Source organism: Stigmatopora nigra, chromosome 20 (assembly GCF_051989575.1).
Source record: "Stigmatopora nigra isolate UIUO_SnigA chromosome 20, RoL_Snig_1.1, whole genome shotgun sequence".
Classification (NCBI taxonomy): Eukaryota; Metazoa; Chordata; class Actinopteri; order Syngnathiformes; family Syngnathidae; genus Stigmatopora; species Stigmatopora nigra.
The window spans coordinates 1,271,832-1,284,331 of record NC_135527.1 but is presented as its reverse complement, the minus strand read 5'-3'; the positions used below and the strand labels follow the sequence as shown (position 1 = coordinate 1,284,331).

Here is a 12,500-nt window from a genome sequence, read left to right as displayed (position 1 = left end):
AGATGCCTTTTATTGGGTGGGTGGAGACAACATTTCATCTAGTCTCAATGGTAAAGAGAGAAAAACCATTGATTATCCCAATGCTGGTAACCAGCGGGCATCATCTGTCCCATCCCATTATTGGTTGTAATGTCATTGAACACATTCTGGCACAGACTGAAGTACATCAACAGCACCTTGCTGTGAGTAGTGCTTTCCCAAGTTTTAGAAGAAACGAGGTGAAGACTTTGATTCAGGCCGTCAGTGCGGAACAGAGAGACCAATATGTGGTGAGAACTAAGAAGAACAAGGTTTTGGTACCAAAACACACCATTATCCAAGTTGAGTGTCGGGTAGCTGCCACACCTTTTAAAGAGGGCACGAGTGTTCTTTTCCAACCAGATGTGAATTCCCAGTGGCCAGATGGTCTTGAGTTCAACGACACCTTGGTCAGAATAAGAAAAGGGTTTTCCCCTGTCATCAAAATTGATGTCTCAAATCCAACAGGCCATGATATTGTCTTACCCGGGCGCACTGTAATTGGCACAGTACAAAGCATTTTGACGATACTTCCCGCTGAAATTTTTGAACCAACCCCAGCACCAATTGCAGTGAACCATACCAGCACTCACACCCCATTCAAGACGGGTGAACAATGGGACCCACCTGTAGATGTAAGTCACTTGACAGAGAAGCAAAGTGTTGGGTTTATTCTGTATTACTATTATAAATATAGTTGTATTAAGTCATTTCTTTGTCAAATTATTCTCTTATTATTCTCAAAGTGTTGCGAGGTCATGAACTGCCACCTAGTCCACTCTCACATGGACTTCTCCAAGGATTGTTGATCGGGCAAGGACTGGATATCTGCCATTTCCAGCAACGGAGCCCATAACAAAGATATTGTTTCTGCCACGTCCATAACACTCGTGACGCACTTCGGGTTTTTCTTTATGTAATTATTATATGATTCTTAGGTCAAGGAAGGCATAATTGTTCTAATCTAAATGTTGTTTAGGTCTAGTCTCCTGTTTTTGTTATTGGTAAAATACTTTGATTGTTTTTGTAGTCCCAGATGTTGTTTTTACTCATACGTGATGGAATGATCAACAACTCTGTAAATTGTTTTGATTCATGGCAATAAGAGTCGGACGAAAACGTCTATTCGAGGAGACGTTCGGAAGTTGTAAGAGGAACTTGCTGAAACTCTCCCCTTCGGAGGTTTTACCTGTTGTTATCCATTTCTATTTAATTAAATGTCAATAATTGAATAAGATGTCTGCCTGCAGTTATTGATAATTACGGACGAAGGTAATTATCAATGAACCTAACACAAAGACAGATAGTCAAACGAATGCTGAGAGAAGAGTGTCACTCCTTCTCCACCTCAGACAATGACATTGGCTGCATTGACAGGTTACAAATGACTATCTCACTCAAAGACACTGAGCCAGTAAAGCGTTCATATATGTCAGTGCCCCGACCATTGTACCAAGAGATGAAGGGGTATCTCCATGACTTAATAGCACAAGGCTGGGTGAGAAAGTCAAACTCATCATACTCCTCGCCAGTCGTGTGTGTCAGAAAAAAAGATGGAACCCTTCATTTATGCGTAGACTACCGAGATTTAAATAAGAAGACACATCCCGATCGGCAGCCGATCCCCAGAGTCCAAGACATTATGGACAGCTTGGGCGGAAACTCTTGGTTTTCCCTCCTCGACCAGGGGAAGGCCTATCACCAGGGATTTGTGTCTGAGGAATGCCGAGCAATGACTGCTTTTGTTACCCCCTGGGGACTATATGAGTGGATCCGTATCCCTTTTGGCCTCATGAACGCTCCTGCATCGTTTGGGCGTTGCATGGAAGAATGTCTGGAAGGACTCTGGGACAACATATGCATCCCTTACTTGGATGACACGCTGGTGTGCAGTAAGACTTTTGAAGGGCATGTAGAAAATGTGAGACGAGTATTGTGTCGCCTCAGAGAGTATGGAATAAAACTAAAACCCAGCAAGTGCAATCTTTTCAAAGCTGAGGTTCGCTATTTGGGCCGAATCGTCTCGGCAGAGGGAAGTAGAATAGATCCTGCAAATTTTGAAGCTGTTTGATCACTGAAAGACGTCAAACCACACACTGTGGGTCAACTCAGAAAGATGCTTGGTCTTCTGACTTATTATAGACAATATATAAAAGACTTTTCCCAAAGAGCGAGTTGTCTGTATGACCTTCTGAAAATGGACCAAAGTGATGCCAAAGAAACCAAGCCATGTCGTTCCGTTGAACGAGCCGATCGTATGGACTGATGAGCACCAGCAGGCGCTTGAACAATTGATTGAATGCCTGCTCCATCCACCAGTATTAGGGTTCCCAGATTTTACCCAGCCCTTCATCGTACACACTGATGCCTCACACCAAGGTTTAGGTGCAGTGTTATGTCAGAAACAGGATGGTAAACTTAGAGTCATTGCCTACGGCTCCCGCACATTGACAGCAACTGAAAAGAATTATCACTCGCACTCTGGGAAACTGGAATTTTTGGCCCTAAAGTGGGCGATCACTGACAAGTTTCGAGATTATCTGTACTATGCCACAGCATTCACTGTATATAGCGACAACAACCCACTCACATACATTCTTTCCACTGCAAAGCTAAATGCAACCACTTCCAGGTGGGTGGCAGAATTGGCTGATTTCCACTTCACAATAAAATATAGGCCAGGGAGGGAAAACAAAGATGCTGATGCTTTGTCAAGGATGCCGCTGGATGTTGAGGCTTTGATGAAAGAATGTTCTGAGGAACTGCCACCCGATGCTATCGTTGCCACGATCCAAGCAGTCAGGGCACAGGAAGTATTCCCTTTGATGCTGCCTTCATTTCAAATCTGTTGTTCAGTGACAGATGTGGAGGCGACAGCTGCTGCGTCAATCAACCCTGTACCAAAAGAAGAGATAAGGAAAGCACAACAATTGGACCTGGTCATTCGTCCTGTGTTGAGTTATAAGCGGTCAGGTGGTAAGCCATCGGCTGAGGAATTGAAGGTGCTCTGCCCAAAGACAAAATGCTCGCTCAGGCAGTGGGAGAAACTGATAATAGACAGTGACTGGATTCTGTGCAGAACCACAACGACCCGTAACCAGATGATCCTGCCAGAACAATATGGAAGAACAGTCATGCAAGAGTTGCATAATAACATGGGGCACCAGGGCGTCGACGGCACAGTATCCCTTGTGCGTGATCGTTTCTTCTGGCCGTATATGCAGTCTGATATTGAACATTACGTGACGAAAACCTGCCATTGTCTCGAACAAAAGAAACCATGCCATGAACAGAGAGCGCCATTGATGAATATTGTGACAACACAACGCTTTGAACTGGTCTGCATTGACTTTCTTCATCTTGATAGATGTAAAGGCGGATATGAATATATCCTCGTTATAGTCGACCACTTTACACGTTTTGTCCAAGCATATGCCACCACTACCAAGTCAGGAAAAGCTGCTACAAACCTTATCTTCAATGACTTTGCTCTGAAGTTTGGGTTCCCCGTACGTATCCACCATGATCAGGGAAGAGAATTTGAAAACCAGTTGTTCACCCAGTTGAAGAAACTCAGTAGTATGGCTGGATCAAGGACAACACCGTATCACCCGATGGGTGATGGTCAAGTGGAACGAATGAACAGAACATTACTACAGATGCTCAGAACACTGACTGAGACACAGAAATCGAATTGGAAGGAGTCTTTGAACAAACTTGTGCATGCTTACAACTGTACCCGTTGTGATGTGACAGGTTATTCACCATTTTATCTACTGTTCGGGAGATCGCCGAGGCTCCCAGTGGACATGCTCTTTGGACTGTGCAACAGGTCCGATGCAGATGGACAGCAGGACTATGTGGAGAAATGGAGACGAGGGATGGAGGAGGCATACACCATTGCCACCGAGAACGCACGGAAAGCGGCAGAAAAAGGTAAAAAGCACTATGACACTAAAGTGAGGAGTTCTGTGCTACAACCAGGAGAACGCGTCCTGATAAAAAACCTGACACCAAGAGGAGGACCTGGGAAACTCCGTGACTTCTGGGAAGATACAGTTCACACGGTGGTGAAGCGAATGGGATCTGACCTACCAATTTATGAAGTTAGGCCAGAAAGAGGTAAAGATTGTTCCAGAGTTCTGCACAGAAATCTACTAATGTCTTGTGACCATTTGCCCGTTGAGATAACACCAGGAGAAGGGAAAATTGGCACAAGGACGCCGAGAAAGAAACAGCAGCCGGCATCTCATCAGGAGTCAGACAAAGAAAGCGATGACGAAGATGACCTCCACTATGAGCTACGCCAGCGAAAGGAGAGAGGTACCCAAGAAATGGAGCCGGAGCACAGGCCACTGCCTGTGGACCAGACACACGAAGTGAGGGGCCCTGCTTCCGGACCAGTACAAGTAGAAGAGGACCATCAGCTGGAGGACCTGCCTGGTGAGGGAGCAAACCCTCCTCTTGAAGGTCCTAGTGATAATCAGTTATCAGAGACCTCCCCGCCAACCACCGTGACGGAACCTGAGGCGCTGACTGACGAACGCCCGAGAAGGGAGAGACACCCACCACGACGCACGACCTATGACCATCTTGGTATCCCCTCCTGTTATAGTACTCAGTCACCGCAGGAGCGGCTAACTGTTTACCCTGCACCAGGAGTGGCCCCTTGGTTAGTACACCTGCATCCATATTACCTGCAGCCACCCTTTTTGTATGGACTCCAACAAGTTTGAGCCTACATGGACGACGTGCATGATGCGGGCATGGACTGTCATGGACTGTCATGGACTGTCATGGACTGTCATGGACTGTCGTGGACTGTCATGGACTGTCATGGACTGTCATGGACTGTCATGGACTGTCATGGACTGTGATTACAGTGCTCATCCAGTAAAACGTGGACCGTACGAGTTGTGGATTATATTTGAACTGTGGCCCGTGCCGCCTGGACTACCCCGTAAATTCAGGGGTACAACACATGCACACACATACCCATAACTAGGGGCAATTTAGAGTGTCCAATCAGCCTACCATGCATTTGTTGGGAATGTGGGATGTAGCTGGAGTATACAAAGGAGACCCTTGCAGGTCCAGGGAGAACATATAAACTCCAAACAAATGGACATGACCTGGTTTTGAACCCAGGGCCCCAGAGGTGTGAGGCCAACATACTAACTACTCATGCCACTAGGCCGCATAGTTGAAAATGTGTACATTTAATTTAATATTCCTACACTTTTAAAACACAAAAATCTCCAAATTCTTTAACATGGTTACGCTGTTGATATGCAAAAACTAGTCTCATAAAAAAAATCATTATGATTAACGCGAAGTTAGAGGTACCGTCAGTGATACAGTGGTGTGCAAATGTGACACTTCTATTAGTGCTCTCTCACCAGTGGTTTCACATTTTATCTTACAGGTTAGTGAGGAGCCATAAGCACTCAAACCAAAGAACCACATACAGCCCATTAATTATTCGACCGGAGGTCGTTGATAGGCAGGATTCTGTAAGTGTCTGCGCGTCGTAAAATTCATGATTGGCTGGTCACTAGATGACGTCACGAGATGGCGAATGTTACGAGATTGTCCGCACCCCCTGCTACGCCACTATTGTATCGCATCAACGATCAACAGAACTCTTACATTGTTAGGATTCTGTGAGTGTTTGCGCCCCGTCTGCGTCGTAAAATTCATGAATGGTTCTTTCAATTGGTTCCTTTTTAATGGTTTATGGTTCTTTTTAGGAATTTGGAATCTTACTCAATCACGGGAGTACGAAAATATATTTTTAGTATTGCAGATTTACTAAATACAGTTACAAAAATATTTGTCTACGACTACGTAATTCTACACGATTTTCCCACAAAAAAGCATACAATCAAAATAGTCACAAAAATAAAATAAAAAACCCCATCGACTGCCTCCGGTCAAATAAGTTTTCTATACTACCTTTACTGAAACTGGTGGGATTCAAACCCACGCCCCCGAGAGACTGGAGCCTGAATCCAGCACACTGGACCGCTCAGCCATACTATCTTCAATGAAGCCAAAGGGGGGATTGTGCAGTTCTAAATTGTGAAATAACCTTGAAAACCCTTACATTTAAATATTGAAATGTGTTATTTGCTACTTGCAATAAGATCAAACACAATGTAACATTTAAATCAAATGTCCTTAAAATTACCTAACTTTTTCTCAAAATGTAGCTTTTCAAATGTCACGGCTAGCTCGACTGGAACTGGACTTCGAGCTGCTCTCTTCACGCTGTGGCACTCGAGACCAAATTTAACATTAGCAACCCCCCCCCCCCCCCCCCTCCCCCGCTACTCTCCTGTCGAAAATCTGAATTGAGAACCTCGCAAGTCGAGGTATTGAGACAATAAAGGGCGATAATGCTACAGTATGTTGGCTGCAAACAACAGTAAAACCTCAAGAAGAAGAAAAAGAAGGGATGGGGTGTTCATTTCTGCATGGCAAGGGTTTTAACTTTTAGTTTGTGCGCCTCTTGTGTCTCTTTATTTTAATTTAACTTAAACGAAACTAAACCTCGACAACATGCTCAACATTAAATAGTTTGTGGACTCGGACGCTAGTCCGTTTATCTTCTATTCGTTTTAGGAGTCGTACTTTAGCCTAGCCTAGCTGGCAGCTAACAAAGGAACACGTCGTCTGCATCATTACGTCGTCAAGCGAACAAGAAAAAAGTGTGGAAAAATGCCTGCGAGAACGACGCCGTTTGCGGAAAAGTTTCAGAGGGAACTTTATGGCGTGAAAGAGGATCTCTTGTGTCATCAACATTCTCTTGTTTGCAAAATGATGCAAGCTAAAGTTGTTCTTCACAAACTCGTAGGTAGGTTCACTTTTGACGATCATTAGTGCATAGTAGGCAAATATAGACTTTATGTTACACAATTAATATATCATAATGAAATATTTAACGGGGTGGCAATGTTGTTTCTGATCGTGACTTTATTGAATGAAGCGAAGAACGACAGCGCATAGCATTATGGGTAGAACTGAGAACGTTCCACAATGTTGAACCACTAGATGTCGCTAACTGCTCAGTATTCATTACTATAATTTGTAACATTGTCCTTCCTATAGATTACTGTTCTGTAGCTTTAAAGTGACTTTTATATTCACATTAAACATTGTTGCCCAACATGACTTGTCATGTTCTGAACATGAACTTTTCTTGTACAGCTGTACATCTACCTACAATCAGCTCTACCCACGACATGCTCGTGGTCAGATGAAAATTTCGATAGAATAATTAGCCATACAATCAAAATTTAGAGATGCGATCAAGCCAGGTGGCAATGACATGAGAGGCTGTTTATCATTGTAGCGCACTGTTTTTTTTGCCGCATCTTTCGTGTATAACAGATCTACGAGCACTGAACAATTTATTCAGACGAGTTTCGACCAGGAAAACCACAACGCGCATGCCTGGGCAAAATGTGGCTTTCTGGGTAATGAAGTATACTCGTGCACACAACGGCGATAGGCAATGGCACCCTTTCTCATAATAAAACTTCTTTCCTTAACCTTATCTCACGCGATCGCTCATTTAAGACTACTTCTCTTTGACAAGTGGTTGTGCGTTATCCTATTGAGGACATTTTTGTGCATCATTTTCGGAATATTTTGAGGGGAATACAAGCCCATCGATAGCGAACGTGAGGGTGGTGTGGCAAACCGCTAACATGGAAAATGAAGGTAAAAAAAAGATTAAAACAAAATTAGAATTCAATTTTGTGTAAAGTTACATTAAACGTATGTTTGAGTGTCTGTATATATTAATCCAAATTACTTTAAATTTGTTTGTTTGTTTACGAGTGCGTTGTGCACAAAGCAAAGTAAATGGGATCATTATGAATCACCAAATCATTAAGACAGAAAAGCAGCAAAAACAAAACGAGCAATAGGAGCTACCGTCACAGGCTGCCACTTGAACAGCGCCATCCTGGTTGCCGTAGCAAAAACGGATCCATACTCAAAGAAATGTTGTGATAAAATATGGAACCACACAGGAAGTTTTTCACAAGATGGGGAACTTCTGCAGACTGTGACCGAGGTAGAGAATATGCAGAGTCACTTGCAAACTTATCCGCAGTTCTTCAGTAGTCTGTAGCTGAAGACAACAGTAGCAGAGTAGAACTCCCCGACTCAGTTTCCGGCCTGGTAAGCGCCGACAGCTCTTCCATCTTATCTCATGATGGAATGGTTGGTCAGACGTGTTGCTGCCGGCACTTCTGTCCAGCGCCGAATTTCCAGCAGTATTGAGGTGTTGCTCCTTCTGCTGCATATAGAAACAGTATGTGACAGAAGAAAAAAAAGTAGTTGTAATGAAATTGTAAATCCAGGAATCCTACTCCAGAAAATTTACACCATCATAGCAAACATTGAGATTAATCTTTGAATTAAGGTTCTCAGCAAATCATTTTGAATATATATTTCCTAATATAATGGGAAATTATTTAAAATTGAAATATTGTTCTTATTGTCACACATCACTAGAAGTAATTAAAATATTGTGCTTGTTGGTACACATCGTGTTCAATAGCATTTTCAGGTATTGTTCTCTAAGCCCTTTAGTCTGTATTTTAGTCAGTCTTCTAGTGTTTTTCTCACGTAGCAAGAGCGTCTGTTTGAATATATTGAATAAAAATGACGGGAGCACAATGTACTACGTACTTGTATTTAGAAATATGTCCAGCGGATGGCAGTACATTAGCCCTCTAGTCTGTATTTTAGTAAGTCTTCTAGTGTTTTTTTTTCTCACGTAGCAAGAGCGTGTGTATGTGTACATATATAAGAATATTGAATACAATTGATGGGAGCAGATCATACTACGTACTTGTATTTGGAAAATGTCCAGCGGGTGGCAGTACATTTCGTGATGGCTTCCACTGTAAAGTAACATAATTGTCAATTTGAGGCACAAAATAAAAAAACAAACCTTCACAACTTGACGAGATCTACACCTGTTTTATGCTACATCTTCCAGGTATATATTTCTGTGTATCTTGAACTCCAAAGAGTTATCAATTAAACAACTACAGTGGTACATCAATATTCGATCGTAATCCGTTCCGAGACAGATAGTATGATGAGCTTTTCGTAATTTGAGCGGAGGTTTCCCATTGAAATGAATTGAAAACAAATTAATTTGTTTCAACCCTCTGAAAAAACACCAAAAACAGGATATTGGGTTGGAAAATGTTTTATTTCTTCTAATTCGCCATATATTGATAAAGTAATAAATAACGACTGGTTTAATAGTAATAAAATGTGTTTAATAGGAGTAAAATTAGACCCATTTCGCGGAGGGTAGAGACAGCGACATACACGGAGGCGGCGGGGGGGGGGGGGGGGGGGGGGGGGTGATAGGTGGGACTATCCACAACGAACTCGTAAACTAACAAATACATTTAAATTAACTTGGATAACTATTTTCAGACACTCAACGTTTAATGTAACTTTAAACAAAACTGAATTCTAATTTTGTCTTATTCTTTTTCCCTTACGTAGTTCTACGGGTTGACACCACCCAGACGCTCCGCCGAATTCAGGTCAAGTGGGGAAATGCTAAGTCCACCCAGTGGTCATAGAAATATTTTATACACGAAAAAGGTGCAAAAAAGATACTGCCATGGCCACCTGGCTTGGTTGCATCACAACATTTTTATAGTATCTCGGGCAAATTATTCAATCAAAATTTCCGCCGTAAGACAAGAATGTTTTATGACGAGCGGTCATATGACGAGGTACGACTGTACTACTTTGTCTTCATTTGTTCTCACGGCTGCAAGAAATGATTACACAGTACAAAGACATTGATGGGGAAATGTATTTAATTTTTGTAAACCTTGGAGTCCAGGTGAATAAAAATAAAAGATATTTCCAAATCAATTTCTTTGCACTGTGGAATCATTTCTTGGAGCCGTGAGAACAAATGATGACAAAGTAGTAGTTGTTTAATTGATAACTCTTAGAAAGTCGAGATACGACCAGGCATGCCGGCGCAACGCCAGTCCGTTGGCTAACTTTGTTCGGCTAACTCTCCATTCGGCCAGACGCCCCCTCGGCGAGCTGTCCCTCTGCCAGGCGTCCGTCGGCTAAACGTCTTAAGGCAAATCGTCCCGCCACGGTACTGCATTGCGACCAAACGAATGTATGGCACCCTCTTTCATTTGGTTTTATTTCTGTGAACAAGAAATTCTGTCATTTTATAATTATAAAAATTGGTTAATCAATTATCTTTGTGTCTTTGCAGGTTTCAGAAATGATCTTGATGCTGATGGGCAGGAGTCTAGTGACCTTGAAGGGGAAGTTGAGCTCCCCCGAATCAAAGGGGAGGAGCCAGAAGCCCCTCAACAACAAATGGGAGACGAGCAATTTCCAATCAAAAGGGAGGAAGATGATTTCACCTGGTCATTTGGTGAGTTCTTGAAGAGGGACGATGTTCTGGGTGTGGCCAGCGGAGGGGTGGAGCCTGCAAACACCAAAACATGGTCCCTAATTAAAGAGGAGGAACCAGAGTTCCCATAACAACAAACGGGAGAAGAGCAACTTCCAATTAAAGAGGTGGAAGATAATTTCACCTGGTCACCGGGTGAGTCCGTGATAAGGGATTATCTGGGTGTGGCCGGTGAAGGGGCGGAGCCTGCAAACACCTCAGCATGGCCCCAAATTAAAGAGGAGAAGCCAGAGTTCCCTCAACAGTGCAAAAGAGAAGAGCAACCTCCAATCAAAAATGAGGAATGTGTCAAATGGTCAACTGGTAAGCCTTTCAAGAGTGAAGATGATCTGGGCATGGCCAACAGAGGGGCGGAGCTTCTGATTGGAAGCTCAACAGAAGGATGGCGAGCAGAACATTTTATTGCTCCTTTATCAGTTGGAAACGACTTGCTTTTTGACGATGATGATGTTGAAGATGTTAAGAAAAATCCCAGTGGCAACGAACTCTGCAAATGCTTTCAGTGTGGGAAAACTTTTGGAGAAAAGTCTTTGAAAACACATATGAGGAGCCACACTGGGCAGAACCCCTTATCATGTACAGTTTGTGGTAAAATATTTACACACAACGGAAAATTTAAAATGCACTGCAGAACCCACACGGGTGACAAACCATTTTCGTGCTCAGTTTGCGGTAAAGCCTTTTCCAAAAAGCAACACCTAGAAGGCCACACAAGAACCCACACTGGTGAAAAACCATTTTTGTGTTCAGTTTGTGGTCAACGATTCACACAGAAGGGAAGCTTAAAGATTCATGCAAGAATACACACTGGTGAAAAGCCATTTTCGTGTTCAGTTTGTAGTCAGGCATTCACCCTCAAGGAAAGCTTAAAAAGGCACACAAGAACCCACACGGGTGAAAAGCCATTTTCGTGTTCAGTTTGTAGTCAAGCATTCACCCTCAAGGAAACCTTAAAAATCCACATAAGAACCCACACAAATGAAAAACCATTTGTGTGCTCAGTTTGTGGTAAAAGATTTACAGGGAAGGGAAGCTTAAAAATACACACAAGAACCCACACTGGTGAAAAAACATTTTCGTGTTCAGTATGCAGTAAAGCCTGTTATACAAATGAAACCTTAAAAATCCACATAAGAACCCACACTGGTGAAAAACCATTTTCGTGTTCAGTTTGTGGTAAAACATTTAAATGCAAGGGAAAGTTAATTAGTCATGTAAGAACACACACAGGTGAAAAACCATTTTCGTGTTCAGTTTGCGGTAAAGCCTTTACTCTAAAGTACAGCTTAGAAGACCACACAATAACCCACACTGGTGAAAAAACATTTTCCTGCTCAGTTTGTGGTAAAACATTTTCACGCAAGAGAATCTTAATTAGTCATGAAAGAACCCACACCGGTGAAAAAACATTTTCGTGTTCAGTTTGTGGTAAAACATTGACACGCAAGGTACACTTAATTAGTCATGCAAGATATACAAAGACACAAGAACCCACACAAGTGAAAAACCATTTTCCTGCTCAGTTTGTGGTAAAACATTCACACAGAAGGTAAACTTAAAAACCCACACAAGAACCCACACAGGTGAAAAAACATTTTCGTGTTCAGTTTGTGGTAAAGCCTTTTTTCAAAAGCAAGATTTACAAAGACACAAGAACCCACACTGGTGAAAAACCATTTTCGTGCTCAGTTTGTGGTAAAACATTTACTGAGAAGGGAAATCTAAAAAGACACACAAGAACCCACACTGGCAAAAAAACATTTTCCTGCTCAGTTTGTGGTCGAACCTTTTCCCAAAGCAGAAGGCTAAAAGAACACTTATTAACCCATAATGGAGAAATGTTTTCCTTCTCAGTCTGTGGCCACATTTGCTACAACAGCCCAATTAAAAAGCTACAAAATTCAATAACCTTTTCCAGGCTCAGTTAATGTTCCAGTATTTTCACAGAAGGGAACCTGAAAAGAAGACCTAAGATACCACAGTGGCTAAAAGC

At 42.5% G+C, this 12,500-nt stretch overlaps 2 protein-coding genes across 6 annotated transcripts in view; one reads left to right on the top strand and one right to left on the bottom strand.

Annotated features, from left to right (window-relative positions):
• Window positions 1-6,365: 6,365 nt before the first annotated feature.
• Window positions 6,366-12,500, bottom strand: part of LOC144213434 (uncharacterized) — a 32,904-nt gene continuing 26,769 nt past the window's right edge. Inside the window, exons 5-7 of one of the 2 annotated variants that reach the window (XM_077741889.1) lie at window positions 10,458-10,522; window positions 8,885-8,936; window positions 6,366-8,326 (exon numbers count right to left, since the gene is read on the bottom strand). In XM_077741889.1, the coding sequence (XP_077598015.1) occupies window positions 8,256-8,326; window positions 8,885-8,936; window positions 10,458-10,522 (188 nt within the window). In that variant the 3' untranslated portion in view covers window positions 6,366-8,255. Of the gene's footprint in view, window positions 8,327-8,884; window positions 8,937-9,962; window positions 10,233-10,457; window positions 10,523-12,500 lie in introns of those variants that run through there. The other variant, XM_077741890.1, reaches the window with a different exon arrangement.
• The window catches only part of LOC144213463 (uncharacterized), a 28,041-nt gene continuing 22,268 nt past the window's right edge, over window positions 6,728-12,500 (top strand). The window contains exons 1-2 of one of the 4 annotated variants that reach the window (XM_077741948.1): window positions 6,728-6,874; window positions 10,304-12,177. In XM_077741948.1, coding sequence (XP_077598074.1) covers window positions 10,843-12,060 — 1,218 coding nt within the window. In that variant the 5' untranslated portion in view covers window positions 6,728-6,874; window positions 10,304-10,842 and the 3' untranslated portion in view covers window positions 12,061-12,177. Of the gene's footprint in view, window positions 6,875-7,500; window positions 7,744-9,965; window positions 10,202-10,303; window positions 12,178-12,500 lie in introns of those variants that run through there. The other 3 variants (XR_013329975.1, XM_077741946.1, XM_077741947.1) reach the window with 3 other exon arrangements.